This window comes from Anopheles ziemanni, chromosome 3 (genome assembly GCF_943734765.1).
Source record: "Anopheles ziemanni chromosome 3, idAnoZiCoDA_A2_x.2, whole genome shotgun sequence".
NCBI classification, from domain to species: Eukaryota; Metazoa; Arthropoda; class Insecta; order Diptera; family Culicidae; genus Anopheles; species Anopheles ziemanni.
This window is the reverse complement of record NC_080706.1, coordinates 2,758,867-2,775,908: the sequence shown is the minus strand read 5'-3', so window position 1 is coordinate 2,775,908 and position 17,042 is coordinate 2,758,867. Positions and strand designations below refer to the sequence as shown.

Below are 17,042 nucleotides of genomic sequence, written 5' to 3'. Positions count from 1 at the left end.
TTCTTCTCCTCCTCCCCTTTGTTGTTACCCCTCCCAAACTACATGATTTCGTGAGTGAATTTTTGTAAACAAATCACCCATACCAACTCAGCTCAACGCAAAACATAAACAAACACACATTCAGAGCGTTGTTATGATGGATTTAAAAATTTATTTCACTATCAATGGTTAAAAGATACACAAAGTTTGTTGATACTTTCTCGTTCGTCCTACTTTCCATCCGCAAAACCTTGCCAATCGGACGCCTCTGACTCTTCGTCGTCCTTTTCCACGCCAATGCAGTGTATACCGTTGCGGAGCATTGGCGTGCCTTTGCCCTTACCGAGGACCCGGGCAACAAGTATCAATTCAAGCTTCCTCGCCGGCTCTTCCTTTCCACATAAATGCAGACATTCTTTCAGTAGCTTTTCCTTGTGCGCCAGGAACTCGATTGTGACGGAAAAGTGTTCGACTCCCTTCACGTCCACGGTTCGGGATGAAAACTCCAGTAGTTTGCAATTAACGCACGGAACGTGTGTATCCTGAACCACAAATGCACTGTTGCTGCCAACCTCGAAACCCGCATTTTTGACCACTTGTGCCGGAACACTGAGCTCGATGCGATACCGATGTTTTATCTGCAGAAAGCCCAGGTGTACCGTCAGCGACGTTCCTTCGGGGGCTATTTGGTAGATAATGCTGTTATCATGCAACCCGTCATTTATCACCGTTTGGTCAAAGTGAACGTGATGCGGCGAGTCCACCATTCTTTTTTAAGCTGCAAATTAGATACGATAGAATCAGCAAATAACACGTGATGGACAGCCCTTCCAAACGTGAAATGCTTATTGATGTGGTCCGCTACGCCGCTACCTTTGAAACTGAGCTCACTGATAAATTTCGAAATCTCTTTCCGGTGTGAAATGCTGCTCCACTAGCGTCAATTTGTACTTGTAACAGATATACCGACCTCGTTTCCTTTTACAATGTGGCTATTTTAAGAAAAAGTTTTCTCATCTCTTCGCCTTTGGCGGGATGCTGTAGCGTACCGATCGGCGTGCGTAGCGAACTGTTTTGTTGACTATCGAACCGAAGACTGAAAAGCGCGAAGAACATCCCCCCGGAACCGAATGTTGAGTAAAATGGAATGAAAAAAGGATGGAAAGTACGATTACTGCTGTTCAATTTGGCCGTTGTTCGGTAGCAACTAAAATGTAAACAAATGATAATTTTCGGCCATCAAAACTTACCTCGGGTAAAAACATTTATTCTAGCTAAAATAGAACAAATAGTCGGTGGTTATGCCTAAAATACCTATGGCATGTGTGTAAATCCAAGAAAAGTTCATCGAGATTTGAAGAAGGAAAAATTTGGCGCCAATTGGATGGGGAGATGGGGTCAATCGCCAAAAGACTAATCCATTCCATTGGTCCACCAGTTTTTCAGTGTGATACCTTAAAGTGATAAATTTCTTATCTTAATCGTTAATTGAATAATTAATCGAAAATCAAAGTTTACATGAAACGCAAAAATTCAATAGCAAAAGCTAGAAGCGTTACAAAACGCTTCATTGTAACGGTTCCCTTGTCAGCATGGTTTTTGGTAAACGAGGATTCTTTTCTTTTGCTAAAATTACTCCAAACCACACGATTTTACATGTTTACAGTTTGAGGTTCATCCAAATCTCACTAAACATTAAAAAGACAATTCATATTTTACCAAATTTAAAGCGATTTCGACGAGTACCAAAATAGTGCATGTAAACTCCGGTCGCTGATGTGTCAAAGGCAAAAATGTGGTGACAAACGAAAAATCGTTCGTAGTCGGAAAATCGAAATCGTCACAGAAGGACTCGTGAACGATGGCGAGCGGAATAATTCCTACTTTAGCACGTAAGTACTACCTGAATGTGATGTCGGCGTGTCTCGGATGTAAGACCACATGTGTATATTGTGGTGGTTTTACGGTGGCAGCGAAATTATTCGCATTGTCTGGCATCTTCTGGCAAACATGCTTTCATCAGATTCCGACTGCTGTGTTGACGTCACACACATTCCCTTGCACACCTTGTTGATACTTTGTATTTTCGTGATCCTGTACCTCCGTAGTTCGGTCCTCGAAAGGAGTCGAAGTGTGGAAGCCCGAACAGCAACAACAGCAGCTCGAGTTTATTCCGGTGTCAGGATTTACCCCCGACCAGAGTAAATCTTGCCGCGCTATTGTTTATAGTCCGAATGGGCGATTTCTGGCCTGGGCCAACGGTTCCACCGTGCAGTTGTGCCGGGTGTCGGAGAATTGGAAGAACATCGCCTCGCTGCCTCGTCCTAAGGCGTGCTATCTGCAGTTCTCTCCGTGCAGCACCTACCTTATGACATGGGAGGTGTACACCGAGAACCCGAAGGAGACGCCGAAGGAAAAGCCGAACCTGTTCATCTATCGGGCGGAGACGGGTGAGGAAGTGTTTTCCATCATCCAGAAGCGCCACCAGGACTGGCAAATGCACTGGAGTAGCGATGAAAGCATAGCAGCTCTGTTGGTCGGCGGAGAGGTGCTATTCTACGACCACAGTCCGACTGGGCCCGGTTTCAAGCAGGTGGTGAAACGCTTCGGGGGCCTACGGAACGGAGGCGTTTCAGTGGCTCCCGGACCGTCGCCACCGCATATCGGTGTGTACATTCCGGGCACGAAGGGTGCTCCGTCGATGTGCCGGTTGTTCAAGTATCCGAATCTGGAGATGAACCAACCAGTTGCATCAAAGAGTTTCTTTCAGGTAAGTAGGACAACAAAGTTCCTCTCATCCTTGCCAAACCGGGCTAAACTCTTACATTTCTTCCGTAGGCTGACAAGGTGGACATGATGTGGAATCGCAAGGGCAACGGATTGATCCTAATGACGAGCACGGATGTCGATGCTTCTGGAGTTTCGTACTACGGCAAGCAGGCGCTCCATTACATGACTCCAAAAGGCGATTCGTGTGCGATCCAGTTGAACGCCGAGGGTCCAATCCATGATGTCGCATGGAGCCCGAAGTCGAGCGAGTTTTGCATCGTGTACGGATTTATGCCTGCCCGAGCCACACTTTTCAACCTGAAGTGTGACGTTGTGTACGAGTTCGAGCCCGGCAACCGAAATGCGATCTATTTCAACGATTTTGGCAACTTGGTCGTATTTGGTGGCTTCGGCAATCTGCCGGGTTACATTGAAACGTGGGATTTAGTTCGCCGGAAGAAGCTTACAAGCTTCAAGGCGCCCGATACGACCCTGCTCGAGTGGAGCCCGGCAGGCGATAAGTTTATGACGGCCACCACCGCTCCGCGTCTCCGTATGTCGAACGGATTCAAGGTTTGGCACTACTCCGGTGCCCTGCTTGGCGAGTACAATTGGGCCGGCGAGCTATTGGAAGTGGTTTGGCAAAAGTACGAGCCAGGGACGTTCCCCGAGGTCACCATTTCCGACAAAAAGGTAACTGGGATTGTGTCCACCACACCAGTGGCCAGCAAACAAAAGTACGTGCCACCGGGTGCGAGGAACAGTATCGTTGTGACGAGCAGCGGCCAAACGATTGACTTGAGACCACCGATTCCGGGACTCCCGCCCGGATACCGTTCGGCTACGCAGATCAAGAACAACAAGAAAAAGGAAAAGAAAAGCAAACCAGCTGATGGTGCTGAGAATGGAACGACCGGCCAGGGGAAGGATCCTGCTGAGACGAAACCACCTCAGGCGCAGAAAAAAAAGGCTCCAAAAGCAGCGCCTAAAAAAGAGAGTACTGATGGCGATGTCGCCAATGGAAATGCTAAATCATCGGCAGCAGCAGTCAACGTGACAAAAGATCAGGAGCAAAACGACTCGACCACTCCGGGCGAGCCGAAACCGAAGCCATCCCTTACCGGGGATCCGGAGAAGGATAAGAAGATTCGAGCCATCAACAAGAAGTTGAAGGACATTAAGCTGCTGAAGGAGAAGCACGAGCGCGGGGAAAAACTCGTCGCCACGCAGCTCACTAAAATGAACTCCGAGGAACAGTTGACGAAGGAATTGAGTGCTCTCAAGGTGGGGGCCGCCTAAGCCTGGCAAAAGTCTTGACTTCCATCTCTCTCGCTGCCATCCTGTGCACAGACGCACACTGCAACCCCTTACCTTGGGTGGTTTCTCTTGGTGTACAGATTAAAAACCTTTCAAACCTGGGCAATGGGCAATGAGTTTGCTACCAGGAAATGGAACAGCGGCGACAACATCGAACACACTACACTATTTTTGATACTTCAACGTATGAAACGGGAGGTGGTGTCCTTAAGCGTGAAATAAATATACTTTGCAGAAAACGTTAAAAACGTGCGCTTCGCTATTGCTAGGTAAAATAAGATTTTATTCCCATTTGGATTTTCGTTTTACGAACACCTCCTTACCGTCCTCCTGCACCGCAGTGTAATATCCCAATCCTTCGTACTTGGACCGCATGTAGGCAATGTATCCAAACGTGATGCCAAGGCAAACGAGCCCTATACTCATAACGACGACGTTCTGTTGGATGGAAAGGCCAGTTGAGTGGCACATGGTTAAACAATCCCACGCAGATCAGATGAATGTTTCCCGCTTACCGGTTTGGCGTACAGTTCAAAATTAATGGCCCGAAATACGTTTGTGGAACGCATTGATCGAATTCCGTCGCCGGGAGCCGGTTCCTTTGGTTTTTCACTCATCCTTATGCTATTGCACTATCTGTTATTTAATCAGCGCTGATGTAAACAAACCGATTTTGGGATAAAGTTTCACCTCTAACTTTAGTTTGAACGTTGTGGATCAGCAAATATGTTTCTCGTCGAGTTCACATCTATAACATCTTTAAGTATGCATTGTTAAGTATCGGACACTGGCTAAATTTGTACAAAAGTATTATTTGATTGTGGAACTACGGAATTTTTCTCGGGTATTTTTGCTTTTTGACTGAATTGATCGGAAATAAGCAATGCGTGCTTGAAAAGGTCGGGCCATCACAAGATTTGTCGTTTATCTTAAAAATGCCAAGTGTGACGTTTTGAACCCGTCGCTCGAATCGTCAGTTTTTAAAACTACGTGAGAAGGGATGCCCAGTAAAAATACAATTGAAGTGATAAACAAAAGTGTATTTAAGTTAAAAACTATCTAGAATGTATCTACACTTACAGGTTTTTCACAATGTTGATTTCACAATCTTTTTTAACAATTCACTAGATATGTTGTGAATTGTTTTTTTAACAGCAATTGTTGACAATTGCTGAATGTTTTAACTCGGGTACGATTATTTCTGTGTTTTAAAGTCGAATCAAAAGGTTATTTGTTTTAGTAAGACCAATATTTGTTTTAGTAAGATAAATTTTCAAGGTGGCGTAATGTTTGGTTGTCATTTTGATTTACGTGCACCAACCTTTCGAAGCAAATGTTGCTTCATTCACGCAACCTTGATTCGCACGAAGTTTTCGATGTCCTCAGTTTTCCGTGTTGTGTTTGTCCGCATAGAAAGAAACTTCTTCGAAGCAGCGGCTGGCCAACAATACAATCATTTTCGAGCAATAGTAACGCGATTCGCTAGTAACATGCTGCACATTTAATTCGCCGCCATAAGTGTCCGTTTTGGATCTCGCGGATCGATTCCTGTCGAGGGAAATATGCCTTCAACCCTTCGCTCGTTCGTGATGTTTGTGAATGTAGAAAATTGCTAAATGTAGTACGTTTACGCGAAGAGTGGTCACCTGAAGACAGATTTAGTGTGGCTTTAGTTGCTTAGTGTTATTTTGTGTTTCTCCGTGCACGTTAAACAAATAAAAATGTCGACCAGCGAGATTGAAGAGTTCGTCAATGGAGCCCTCGTTTCTTGGGTAAGTGTCGGGTATGACGGTGTAGACATGTGAAGAAGAAAAAACCTTCGCCTACATTGACCTGCTTAGGAAAGCACGTTGGTTGCGGGCTGCTGCAAGCTTCTTGAGCTTCTCGCATAGATCACGACGAAAAAATTCGGTAAAAGCGTTGCATCTAATCAGGGCCTGATGAGAGCTGCAAACTACGATTCATTCGCACCGTTTGGCATGGGAATTTGGAATCCATTATTCGTGCGACAAATCGGGGTGGCTTCTTTGCATATTGTCTCAGATTGGCATGAGATTTTTCTTTCCTTTTTTTCGATGTTGAATTAATCACCTTCAAACCACTTTTGGAATCTTGCACATATTCCATGCCAAGCGACTGAAAACCGATCGAGCTAAATGCTCGTGCGTTGAATGTTTTCGCGTAGAGTGTTTCCATATTATAAATAGAGGCATTCATGTGTGAGAAAAAATGGAACAAACCACATCTCCAGCAGCAGCTGGGTAATGTCTTACCGACGAAAACCACTTCACGGTAACGCCTGCTATGCTCTCCGGGGTCTAGTGAATGGATTTTTTGAGATTTGTTCGACGACCATTTGTATCGATGGTGTTTGACCCTTTTTTCTCCGAATAATGCACCGAAGTGCCGAAATAGAAGACGAAGAAACACAAAAACCTCATGGAGGCGATGGAGGAGTATTAATTCATCTTGCGGTTTGTCGCGCTTTAAGGTCGATGCCATCATCCAACCGTGTGAATGGCGCATTTTTATCGGAATTACAATTTCCAATTTGATGTCGTAATGTGGGGGTATTTCATGTTTGAGCTTCGCGGACAGCCAACCGATGCATTTGAGCCGATGATGGTGTTTGTTTTGATGCCATTTCTTTTACATTTATTATATGCTATCAACTTGCAGATTGAGTCTTGCTTGCCGCGGCATGAAATCATTGCCGGATACGTGTCACTGCTCGATGGCACGTTGCTGCACAGTGTTTACCTCCAAATTGATCCCGAGCCGCAGCACCACCCCGCGAAGATACGGAACGTGGAGGGCATTTCGGCACTAGCCACGGCCCGCACGCGCAACTTCGATGCGATTGTGAAGAATCTGCGCAACCTGTACGACGAGGAGCTCGGCCAAACTATTCTCACATTGCCGGACTGTTCCGTGCTGGGCCACTCGTCCGAAACGCGGGCCGGTCTGGAGCAGATGAAGCTGCTCATAACGCTGCTACTCGGGGCCGCCGTGCAGTGTCCGAACAAGGAGATTTTCATCGCCCGCATCAAAGAGCTGGACGTGAACACGCAGCATGCGATCGTCGAGGTGATCAAACAGGTCACCGACAGCCAAACGCTCGTACTGACGCAGGAAGCACTCGAGCAACTGTCGCCAGAGCTGATGTGCAAGCACATTGTGCGATTGGTCAAAGAACGGGATCAGTACCACGGCAAATGGATGACGTCGCTGATTTCCGACAGCGAGCAGCAGGCTTTGGTGAACAGCTCCAGCTCGAAAAGCAGCCTCCACAATGCATCATCTGCTTCGACCAGCTCGGCCAATACGCCCTCCACCACCTCGGAGAACAATCATCTCGCAGTGGAGCTGGCCGACTACAAGTCTAAGCTGAGAAAACTACGCCAGGAGCTGGAGGAGAAATCGGAGCTTCTGATGGAAGTGAAGGAGGAGCTGGATCACAAGTGCAACCAGTATGAGAAGCTCCGGACCGAAAGTCAAGATTGGTACTCGGAATCTCGACGGGCCGCTGCGTACCGGGACGAGGTGGACGTGTTACGTGAGCGGTCCGAGCGTGCCGATCGGCTGGAGATTGAAGTACAAAAATTGCGTGAAAAGTTGTCCGACGCCGAATTCTACAAGACACGCGTCGAAGAGTTGAGGGAAGACAATCGCATGTTGCTCGAAACAAAGTATGTCGTGTCGTGGCTGGCTTAGATGACATTAAAGTAATGCAAATGTTAATTTTCTTTCGTTTTCAGAGAAATGCTTGAAGAACAGTTAACTCGATCACGCAAACGCAGTGATCAGGTTATGACACTCGAAGCGGAAATAATTAAATTCAAGCAGATGATGAACGACATGACCCTCGAGCGAGACGTGGACAAGAGCAAGCTGCAAGAGCTGCTAGAAGAAAACGTGCAACTCCAGCTGGCGACAAAGAACCTAATGGCCGGAAGCGATGCGAATGTCACGAACCAAGCTCTGTCGGACACCGATACCGAAGATCCGCCTTCAAATGATAACAGCCTATCGGAACAGTTGACCACGAATGCGCAGGTAAATGCCTTGGGAACGTCTCTAGGGTCACGACCTATTGTTAACAATGTATGTTTTCTTATTGCAGACACGTGCGCTGAAATTGGAGCTTGAAAATCGTAGATTGCTTGCCGCGTTGGATAGCCTCAAGGAAGCCTCCTTCCACGAGAACTCCAACAAAATCCTTGAGCTTGAAAAGGAGAAGAAAAAACTCTCCCTCCGGTTGGAACAAACGCAGGAAAATTGCAACAGGCTCGTGCAGCAAAACAGTGAGCTGGAGAACGTGTTTAAAAACGCGCTGGAGGAAAACAAAAAGTTGCAGGACGCGATCGATTCGAAGCAGCAAATGATCGATCGACAGACGCACGATCGGGAACTCGATCGGATCCGACACATCGACCTCGAGAAGCAGATTGAATCGCTCACGAAGGACAAGCAGCGTGTGCAGAACTTGTTCGAGAGCATCCAGCGGCGTACGATCGACCTGGAGCGTTCGATCGATTCGAAGAGCAAGGAAAGTGTGCAGCTTAACGAACGGCTCAAGCAGCTCGAAGATGTGCGCAAGGAGGTGTACGATCTGCGTGGCAAGTGCGCCACGGTGGAGCGGGAAAACGTTAACCTCAACAAGGAGCTGGTCAAGTACAAGGAGGTACTGGAGAAGTGCGAACACGATCTGGATACGGCCGGTGGCCAGCTGGATGCGAAGGACAAGGAAATCGAGCAGCTAACGAAGCGCGTAGAGGAAGGTTCGAGTGTGCTGGTGAAGCTGCAGGAACTGGAGAAGGAAAACCAGGAGCTGCTATCCCAGCAAAAGATGCACTCTGACACGATATCGACGCTACAGAAAGACCTCTACGACGGCACGATGGCGACGAAGAAGGTAAAGCAAAACCTAGAGCGGCTCGGCTTGAACGAAAGCGAGCTGGAGCGAAACGACATGAACGTGGAGGTGTTTGTGGAAAAGTTGTGCAAGAATCCAGAGTCCTTCAAAACGGTCCGGGAAATCGTGCTGAATGTCGTTGGCAAGGACCACCTCCAGCTGGCATCAGACCAAGTCGGTGGTACCAAATCGGCCGACATTTGTGTACTTTGCCATCGGCAGGAAATCTACACCGTGGAGAAAAACATTGAGTTCTCGAACTGCGAAGAAATATCCGAACAGACGGTGGCGGCACCGGCCGCTCCCTCAGAAGTGGAGCTCAAGTTGGAACAGTTAAAGCAGGAACATGCCTCCCTGCTTGCCGTCCAGGAGTCGCTGCAGGAGGAAAACGCACGGCAAAAGGTGAAGGTGGCCACGCTCGGATCGCAAATTACTTCGCTCAATACGCAGCACGTCGCCTTACAGCTCGCCAACTCGCAGCTGGCAGTCGAGAAGGACATGCTCGTGAAGCAGGTCGAAGCCAAACGGCAGCAGTATGAATCGCTTCAACATGACTACGTCGCCCTACAGTGCCTTCATGAGCAGCTCAGTAGCGATTATGACGCGTTGAATGGCGAAAAGGAGCTTCTGAAAAATACGATCCGTGATCTAAAAACGGAAAATCGTGATCATCGCGAGCGCACCGTGGCGTTGGAGAAGAAAATCGAAGAGCTACAGGCCGAGCTGCTCTCTATGAAGGATGGTCTTACCAATCTGAACAATCTACGGGCGGAACATTCGAAGCTGAAGGACGACTTCCGGTGTCTGTTTACGAGCAACGAACGATTGAAACAAGACTATAAAAACGGCCACGATCAGTATCGGGCGTTCCGTACGGAAAACAGCAGATTGAAGCTGCGTATCACCGAGCTGTCCGGCGAATTGACTAACAAAAAGGAACAGATCAGCAATCTGGAGATTGAGTACACCAAAATAAACCAAAGATGTGAAGTAAGTATAGCAGGGGGGATTAAGGAGTTGCAAGTGACAGAAATTTAAAATAACTTCTTGTCCATACTAGATGTTGTTAAATATGAACGCCAGTCTAGACATTGATCGCCGCACGCTGATGGACCACGTTTCGCAGATTCTCGCCCAGTACCAAGAACTGTTGGCGCACTCGCTAGAGGACAAGCAGCATTACCACGATGAGGAGAAAAGCTTCACCGACAAATTGAACAACCTGAATCGCCAGAAGGAAAAGTTGGAGGAGAAAATCATGGAGCACTACCGAAAGCTGGATAGCTGTTCACCGAAGAAGTAAATTGCGCTCACCAAATCGGATTGGAGGTGGTTGTCCCCAGTTGGCTAATAATTTCAATTTTACTTCTAGGAAACCATTTGGTTTGAATCTCGTCAAGAAAATGCGTCGAGCCGGCTCGGAATTGATGAATCGCGTACCAAATAGAGTAAGTTTGTTTCCTTCCCCGGAAGACAACAAAGAAATGCGTTGAAACTTAAATCCTTTCTCTATATAGAATCGCCGTTCTTGGGTGGAAGAGCAACGCCTAACGCAAAGCCAGTGCCTTTCGATGGGTTCGGAATCGGGTGGGAACGAATCGGACAACAGCATCGAAGAACCGAACTCGGTAGCTTCGGATACGAACCTTCTACAGCGCGGCTCTCAATTGCGCCAGAGTCTACAGCGGAAGCCAAACAATGAAGCCCTTAACGCGACATTGCTTCGTGGAGGCATCCGTAGCAGTTTACAAGCTTCCCGACGGGATGAAGTCAATCCAGCGCATCGCAATAGCTTCCAGGGGTAAGCGGAGGCTAGGTGTGGGGTAGTTATGTATCAAATCTTGACTCACACTTCCTGCTTTCTTCCTCAGGTTTGATACAACGACCGATACGCTGAATCTTGGCACGGCCGGTACTCGCCGTACCGTGTATTTGGACGATAAGATTGTAAACTCCGGTTCCAGTACGCCGACGGGCGTGGCGGTGAATCCTTCACCGCCCCCGTCCATCTCCACGCCACCACCTCCTCCACCCCCACGGACGGATCAGAATGTCACGCCCCAGCCGAGCCAATCGAATCCTTCCTCCGAAGGGCCAACTTTTGTGCTTCTGAACCGAATTTCCACGACAACCACTACGCTGAAGACGGAAACTACGGCGAACCTTCTACCTTCCCAGCACATGGAAGTAAGTGGCAATCCGTCCGGTAGTGCCACGTCCGTTAGTTCGGGCACGCTCTGTGGGATGGAAGATAGCAATAAGAAAGATACCAATGGCAATAGCAGCAAGAAGAAGACGGAACCCAAAAGTCGAGACAGCGCAATCTGGTACGAGTACGGATGCGTTTGACGACACACTCCGATAAAACATTGAGTATTCCCGACAGCATTTACTACTAGAACAAATCCAGCAACACAATGAACAATTAGAAAGGGAACTAGCAAGCAAGCAGTATTGATGGACAGCAAGACAGGTGGCCAACCCTTTTATTTAGGTTGATCGCAGGACGAATTCTTGCCCCAGCAGCGAAATTACACTACTGACAAGTGCTTTAAGATGACGCCCACAAAACATTACCCAGTAAGAGGAGAAGCCGTTCCGTTTTTTTTTTACTTAAGTTGATTCTAGGGCCCGTCACGCTTTTGTGAATGTTCGTACGGTTGTTCTCTATAGCTTGTAGAACGTTAATCTTTTAAGTTGACACCATTTGTTTAGAGTGCATTTATTGCTTCTGTTGAAAATTACTGCCTGATACGAAACATGTCAACGGTAAACTATGAAACTCCGTTATACATTACATCGACCCAAGTGCTTAACGTAGTGAAGAGGAAAAACTCATGCAACGAAACTGTTACAAGGAATCTCTTAAGAAAAATTGTCCTTTTTGTATAAGTATTATTTGTATTTTTTTTACCACATCCTGCTAGGTGTAGAATCTTTAGGCCTTATTTAATACAACATTTATCACAACAGATACCAGCGTGGTTGTTAGCTGTTCGAAGTTTGAAACTTTATCTTTTTACCATGCATTTTGTGTTTCAACATTTCCTTCCCACTTTCCGGTCTCTTGTGTTGTAGAGCTACAAAGTTGATACTCAAGCTATGAATCTGAAACAGTATAACAAAAATCAAAATTACCATTTAAACTTATGCTACTTACATCCGCCCGGATATCATATATACGACGCGTTTTATTGGGAATAAGCATTATCCAAGCGACAATGAAGCGAAACCAGCTCCGTTATTAGCATTAGTATTTAAACATATTTAGGTCTCTTGACGCAAGCGCTACGGGAGCGAGAAGAGTGAGGTTTTAAATACAAATAAAATAAAACGAAACGCAATAAAAATTGTATACTTTTAATTTCTGTTCCTTTTGATTATTTACTATAACGTTTTTTTTTTAAATCAGATTTTTTGAGAAAATTAAAAATCTGTAAAATAGTAGAAGGTTCCCTGAATGAATGTGTTAACAGTATTGTCAGAACGCGTTTACATGCCCTGTTTGGTGTCGCCATTGAGTATATCAGTACGTCATTTGGCAGCCGTTTCTATTGGAATGAGCTTAACGCAGTGTGCATTTTGTCTGCGTTTTGTTATACCTACTACACATCCGGAAAGACACATCAGATCATTCATCGACGGATGGTAAACAAACAATTTCATATCGAGAAACCAAAACAATCCTGTTGGAACTTCTTGCGGATTTCCTTCCGTAATCTTCAGGATGAGTAGCAGTTATTACTTCGCGATTGTTGGTCACAACGATAATCCAATATTTGAGACCGAGTTCGTCACAGCCAATAAAGAAACAAAGGTAAGAGCTATTTGTGGATTGTTACAATTGCTTACTGTGTTGGTAGTACGTGAATCATGCTCAAAGGGTTTATTTTCTTTCTTTCTTTATTGAAATGTGCACAGAAAGAGGATCATCGCCACCTGAATCAGTTCATCGCACATGCCGCACTCGATCTGATCGACGAGCACAAGTGGAAAACCAACAACACCTACCTGAAATCGATCGACAAGTTCAACCAATGGTTTGTGTCCGGATTCGTCACCGCCAGCCATTTGCGGTTTGTGATGGTACACGACAACCGGAACGACGAGGGCATCAAGAACTTCTTCAATGAAATGTATGAAACCTACATAAAATATCTCATGAATCCGTTCTACACTCCAAACACGCCCATCAAATCGGTAGCGTTCGAGAAGAAGGCCCAACTGTACGGGAAAAAGTTTCTCGGAACGTAAGTCAGAGGTTTAGCTTATAATGAAGGCATCCAAACTGTTCATAATAAAACTGATAATCGTTATTGCAATATAGCTATAAATTAATCTATAAGAAGATATCTTCATTTATTCGCAAATCCTTAAGTTTTCTTTATTGTATCCTGACTAATCCACTATACTCACATTTAATTGTTTGAGAAACTTTGCTACTTCCGAAAAAATATTTAGTTTTTGGTTTCTATTGACTGATAACAGTACATTGAGCCGTTCAACTAACATGTGTCCTCTCCAAAAGATACAAGCATGTCGCCATGACGTGTTGTAGAAAAAAAAGGAAAAAGGCGATAAAAATATACTCTTCGATGAACCGTTTTTATTGGTTCGTCGGGTGGTAAACCAAAGGGGCTCGATACGAGAAATGGGGACCAACTCCATGCATCGCTTTACTCTTGTCCAGCGAAGCGTAGAAATTTGGTTTATCCGGTTACGGTTATGGTTGAGGGAAAAAAAGGGAAGAACGAGCACCAAGCAATATATCCTGCGACACACACACCTCCCCCCTACTACCGGGACGAGAACAGCGTTGGACGGACACATTCACATTTCCCTCCAGCCTGTTCACGCTCCGGATAAGCAAGGATACCCAGTCCGTCGGCTGAGCAACAGGTAACCCGCTGTTAACGCTTTGATAAATTTTCATTATGCTACGATTAAAATCATCAAACGATTATAGCTAGACCAGGTGCTGGTGGTGGCCGTGAGTTGCTTGTGGAAACCAAAAGGGGATTCCGACGGGGTTGAGCAGCGAGATCCTGAGAGATGCCGTTTCATTATGATGAAAAAGCATGCCCGCCCGGCTTGTCTATTCCGTTGCTTCATCGCAGCTGCGTCCGCGCTGTTGGAGAGAAGATCCGTTAGCCATTAGGTCGGTTAGCTGTCGTTGGCAGAATAGCTTGTGCTGCATCCCACGCTTCCATGTTGCGCGGGTCTAGCGTGGGTCGTTCGCTACAAGTACCGGGGAAAATCTTTTCCACCGGCGCCGGTCCTCATGGAGGGTGGGCTATCAAATGCATAAATACGCAACGTTTCCAACAACCTGTGGAATATTTCTTCGCGTCTGTGAGCTTACCTCAACGCATGTGGTGCCGTATGGCCAAGAAAAAAAAAAAAACGTTCGTACGATACTTCTCCCTTTTTTGTCACCGTTGCACATTCGTTCCGGCTGAGTTGCAGAGTATCGAAAGGGTTCTCAAAGGACACGCCGGATGCGTTAGATCTTTTACAGCCGAAGGTGATCCATTGCTTCACGGTGCGGTGCTAGAGTTCGGTTGATCGAGCGTGAAATTTAATGCACCTGTTGGTTTATTTTAAATCTGATTACACACCTTACAAAATGCCGCTAAAACATGTGTTTGCAATTAAATGTAAATGTTGCACATTCGATAATATTGTAGTCATACTTTATCTAATAACTGATTAAACGCTGATCATAGCGAAACACAAATATCTTTAAATTTAAATGCTCCCTGGAATGTAGAAATAAAGAGTAATTCTTTAAGGTAAAATGTAAGTATGAGACCATTGGATCATATCTAAAATTACTGACAAAATCAACATTTTTGGAAACAATATATTTCTACTTGAGGGTTATATTTTGTCGTGTTGTCGTGCAAAAATATCTTTGCCTTAGCCTTCGGTCTTAATCTGAGAAACAAAATGAAATATGAATGAATACCCTTAACGTTTTTTCACATCATATTTACGTATTTTATGAGTTCAGTAACGTCTGGAGGTATGCCACTGATGCTCATTTTTATAGCCTCAGCCATTTCTTCGGAAGTAGAGCAAAATTGAAGAAGTACTTGGCCTGAGTGTCTACGAACGGCTTGCATCTGCATACTGCTGCCAATAATTACTCTGGAATCCCATTTTACGATCCGTGCGAGTGGAAAATAGTCCCTTCTTTGAACTTCAAAAGCCTGATCGACCTGAACCCGCTTCAGAGTGGCCCCTACATTCCAAGGACATCGCACTAACAGGGAAACCGTTGTAGATTATCAAAGGATGCCAATTTATGCAATAGTTGATCCAGCGCGTATGACATATTAACTAAATGTTACTACCTATCGGTCGAATTTCTTTTGAAAAAGATAATCGAAGCAGTGTGTGTGAACGTGTGGTGTATAATAATTATGAACAACGCGTTTGTCACTTGCAAGTGGATGGGGGTTGGGTCGTTAACATGCTTTCCACAACCGAGGAATCCGACCGGGAGCCACTCATTAATTACTTTGCCTGCACTCGGCTGGATAGAGTTTTATACGCGCCGCTGACCATGACATCAAGACCCTAGGATAGGGGTTGAAATTTTACTCCCTTTTCTTCGCCCGACGTGTACCATTTTTGCGGTTAGTACACTTGAGCTGGTGAAGCGTGAGAAACCCCGCGTAATTTATTTATTTTTATAACTATCCCTCCCCTCGGTGTTTCAATTTCTCTTCGAAGGATCGCAGGATACGAAGGTCCAGGATACGTGGTCACATTATTCCCGATTATTATTAGATTAAACTTTTCAATATTTCATTGATTTGAACAACTATGGTAAAAACTTGCAATTTAAAAAAAAAAAGAATTATTAGTGTAAACGCTTTAAGCCAATTGAAAAATGGCTAATGAATCCATCTGTTGCTAGCCACTTTCGCATAATTGGTTTGCCATGCTCTCTTGCGGACACTTCAACTTCGACACCCAAACGGTTAATCCGAGCATTAAACGGGTAAACGTGAGTGCGAAAAAGGGGAAACCGAAACCCTCCAGATATAATGCACTCTTTATCAAATGTATGCAAAACGGATATGCGGCTGAATTGGTCTAATTTGTAGAAAAAAAAAAAATGTTTGCGCGAAGCGGTGAAGTGCATTTTAATTTGCATTCGCAGTGTGCTGGTGGGATTTGATGAAACGAAGTGGAAATGAAAATAATGAGTGAATTGCTCAATGATGAGTGATGCTGGAAATAAAAATATAACTAGAAAACACACACTATTAAAGTTGATTGATTTATAATGCTACATAAGGAGAAATTTAGAGTAAAATACAAGATACAATCGAACAATCGAACCAAATCACATAATATTGGAGTTTAAGTTATTTTATAAACATGCTAAAACTAGTGTTATAGAGTTATGAAAAGAGATTGAGTTCAATATTGATAGCTACTGCTCGCCTAAAAGTCGCCTTCGTCCTCTTTTACAATCCAAGTTGAACGAACTTTAATCGCTTACCCAAACCATCTGTAGATGGTGATAGGATGGTTATTTTTTAACTTTTTAATACTTTTTTAAACACTTTCCTTTTGCACAAAAAGGAAACACACTGTCCTTTTCGGCCGATCGATCTTAAAGAAAACAATCATCTGGTCGAGGAGATGTGTGTTTTCTTTGCAGTGTGTTGGGTTAAAAAGGTCGGAAAAAAGGTGCCGACTTGCACAATAATCCATTTGTAGGCGTGGGTTGTGGAAAATCTCCTTTGGCAGAAAGCTTCGAGTGAAGAATTTTTAACCTTTCTTCCGCGCTTTGCCTTTTACCCGACGGCTTCCTCTTAACTCAGCTTAAACAACTCCTTTCGGAGCTCCGGCACGGCACAAAAACAAAATAGCCCCCGAAGGCAGTAAATTCAAACCATTCCAATTTCCGTGCGCCCCGTTCCACGGTGGTGGCGGTGGAGGCCACGTGAAAATGAAGCCATCCGCCGAGGTGCTTGCGCGAGGAGTGAAATATGACGGGACATTTTCGGAGCACATCGTCAACGGCAACGATCGGCAGCAGGAC

The 17,042-nt window shown here is 45.3% G+C and overlaps 5 protein-coding genes across 6 annotated transcripts; 3 read left to right on the top strand and 2 right to left on the bottom strand.

Moving 5' to 3' along the window:
- Positions 1-160: 160 nt before the first annotated feature.
- Positions 161-1,055, bottom strand: LOC131288023 (adipose-secreted signaling protein). The gene is made up of 2 exons (XM_058317119.1): positions 853-1,055; positions 161-757 (listed from the first exon to the last, which is right to left on the bottom strand). The coding sequence occupies exon 2, from the start codon at positions 744-746 to the stop codon at positions 210-212; it is 537 nt and encodes a 178-aa protein (XP_058173102.1). The 5' UTR covers positions 747-757; positions 853-1,055; the 3' UTR covers positions 161-209.
- Positions 1,056-1,790: 735 nt separating this feature from the next.
- On the top strand, positions 1,791-4,295 carry LOC131286163 (eukaryotic translation initiation factor 2A). The gene is made up of 3 exons (XM_058315057.1): positions 1,791-1,871; positions 2,088-2,749; positions 2,818-4,295. Exons 1-3 carry the CDS (start codon positions 1,841-1,843, stop codon positions 4,045-4,047), a joined length of 1,923 nt encoding a protein of 640 aa, XP_058171040.1. The 5' UTR covers positions 1,791-1,840; the 3' UTR covers positions 4,048-4,295.
- Positions 4,296-4,347: 52 nt separating this feature from the next.
- Positions 4,348-4,760, bottom strand: LOC131288258 (small integral membrane protein 8). Its single transcript, XM_058317376.1, has 2 exons — positions 4,581-4,760; positions 4,348-4,503 (listed from the first exon to the last, which is right to left on the bottom strand). Exons 1-2 carry the CDS (start codon positions 4,680-4,682, stop codon positions 4,348-4,350), a joined length of 258 nt encoding a protein of 85 aa, XP_058173359.1. The 5' UTR covers positions 4,683-4,760.
- A 731-nt stretch (positions 4,761-5,491) lies between these two features.
- On the top strand, positions 5,492-12,316 carry LOC131288849 (protein Daple). Of its 2 annotated transcripts, none has more exons than XM_058318029.1 (8): positions 5,492-5,837; positions 6,745-7,754; positions 7,824-8,121; positions 8,189-9,970; positions 10,041-10,279; positions 10,353-10,428; positions 10,498-10,670; positions 10,852-12,316. In XM_058318029.1, exons 1-8 carry the CDS (start codon positions 5,787-5,789, stop codon positions 11,327-11,329), a joined length of 4,107 nt encoding a protein of 1,368 aa, XP_058174012.1. In that variant the 5' UTR covers positions 5,492-5,786; the 3' UTR covers positions 11,330-12,316. The 2 variants fall into 2 exon arrangements, with proteins under 2 accessions (XP_058174012.1, XP_058174011.1); XM_058318028.1 differs by having other exon boundaries at positions 10,498-10,781.
- A 368-nt stretch (positions 12,317-12,684) lies between these two features.
- On the top strand, positions 12,685-13,302 carry LOC131287891 (probable trafficking protein particle complex subunit 2). The gene is made up of 2 exons (XM_058316983.1): positions 12,685-12,797; positions 12,902-13,302. Exons 1-2 carry the CDS (start codon positions 12,708-12,710, stop codon positions 13,232-13,234), a joined length of 423 nt encoding a protein of 140 aa, XP_058172966.1. The 5' UTR covers positions 12,685-12,707; the 3' UTR covers positions 13,235-13,302.
- The last annotated feature ends 3,740 nt before the right edge of the window (positions 13,303-17,042 follow it).

What these genes read in the sequence shown, in the direction of transcription:
- LOC131288023 (XM_058317119.1), bottom strand. Translation starts at nt 746, where the DNA reads ATGGTGGACTCGCCGCATCACGTTCACTTTGACCAAACGGTGATAAAT.
- LOC131286163 (XM_058315057.1), top strand. Translation starts at nt 1,841, where the DNA reads ATGGCGAGCGGAATAATTCCTACTTTAGCAC. An exon ending in AATAATTCCTACTTTAGCAC is followed by an intron (nt 1,872 to 2,087) that starts GTAAGTACTACC and finishes GTACCTCCGTAG; the next exon opens with TTCGGTCCTCGAAAGGAGTC. An exon ending in CATCAAAGAGTTTCTTTCAG is followed by an intron (nt 2,750 to 2,817) that starts GTAAGTAGGACA and finishes TTTCTTCCGTAG; the next exon opens with GCTGACAAGGTGGACATGAT.
- LOC131288258 (XM_058317376.1), bottom strand. Translation starts at nt 4,682, where the DNA reads ATGAGTGAAAAACCAAAGGAACCGGCTCCCGGCGACGGAATTCGATCA. An exon ending in TTGAACTGTACGCCAAACCG is followed by an intron (nt 4,504 to 4,580) that starts GTAAGCGGGAAA and finishes TCCATCCAACAG; the next exon opens with AACGTCGTCGTTATGAGTAT.
- LOC131288849 (XM_058318028.1), top strand. Translation starts at nt 5,787, where the DNA reads ATGTCGACCAGCGAGATTGAAGAGTTCGTCAATGGAGCCCTCGTTTCT. An exon ending in TGAATCGCGTACCAAATAGA is followed by an intron (nt 10,429 to 10,497) that starts GTAAGTTTGTTT and finishes TTCTCTATATAG; the next exon opens with AATCGCCGTTCTTGGGTGGA. An exon ending in CATCGCAATAGCTTCCAGGG is followed by an intron (nt 10,782 to 10,851) that starts GTAAGCGGAGGC and finishes TTTCTTCCTCAG; the next exon opens with GTTTGATACAACGACCGATA.
- LOC131287891 (XM_058316983.1), top strand. Translation starts at nt 12,708, where the DNA reads ATGAGTAGCAGTTATTACTTCGCGATTGTTGGTCACAACGATAATCCA. An exon ending in CAGCCAATAAAGAAACAAAG is followed by an intron (nt 12,798 to 12,901) that starts GTAAGAGCTATT and finishes AAATGTGCACAG; the next exon opens with AAAGAGGATCATCGCCACCT.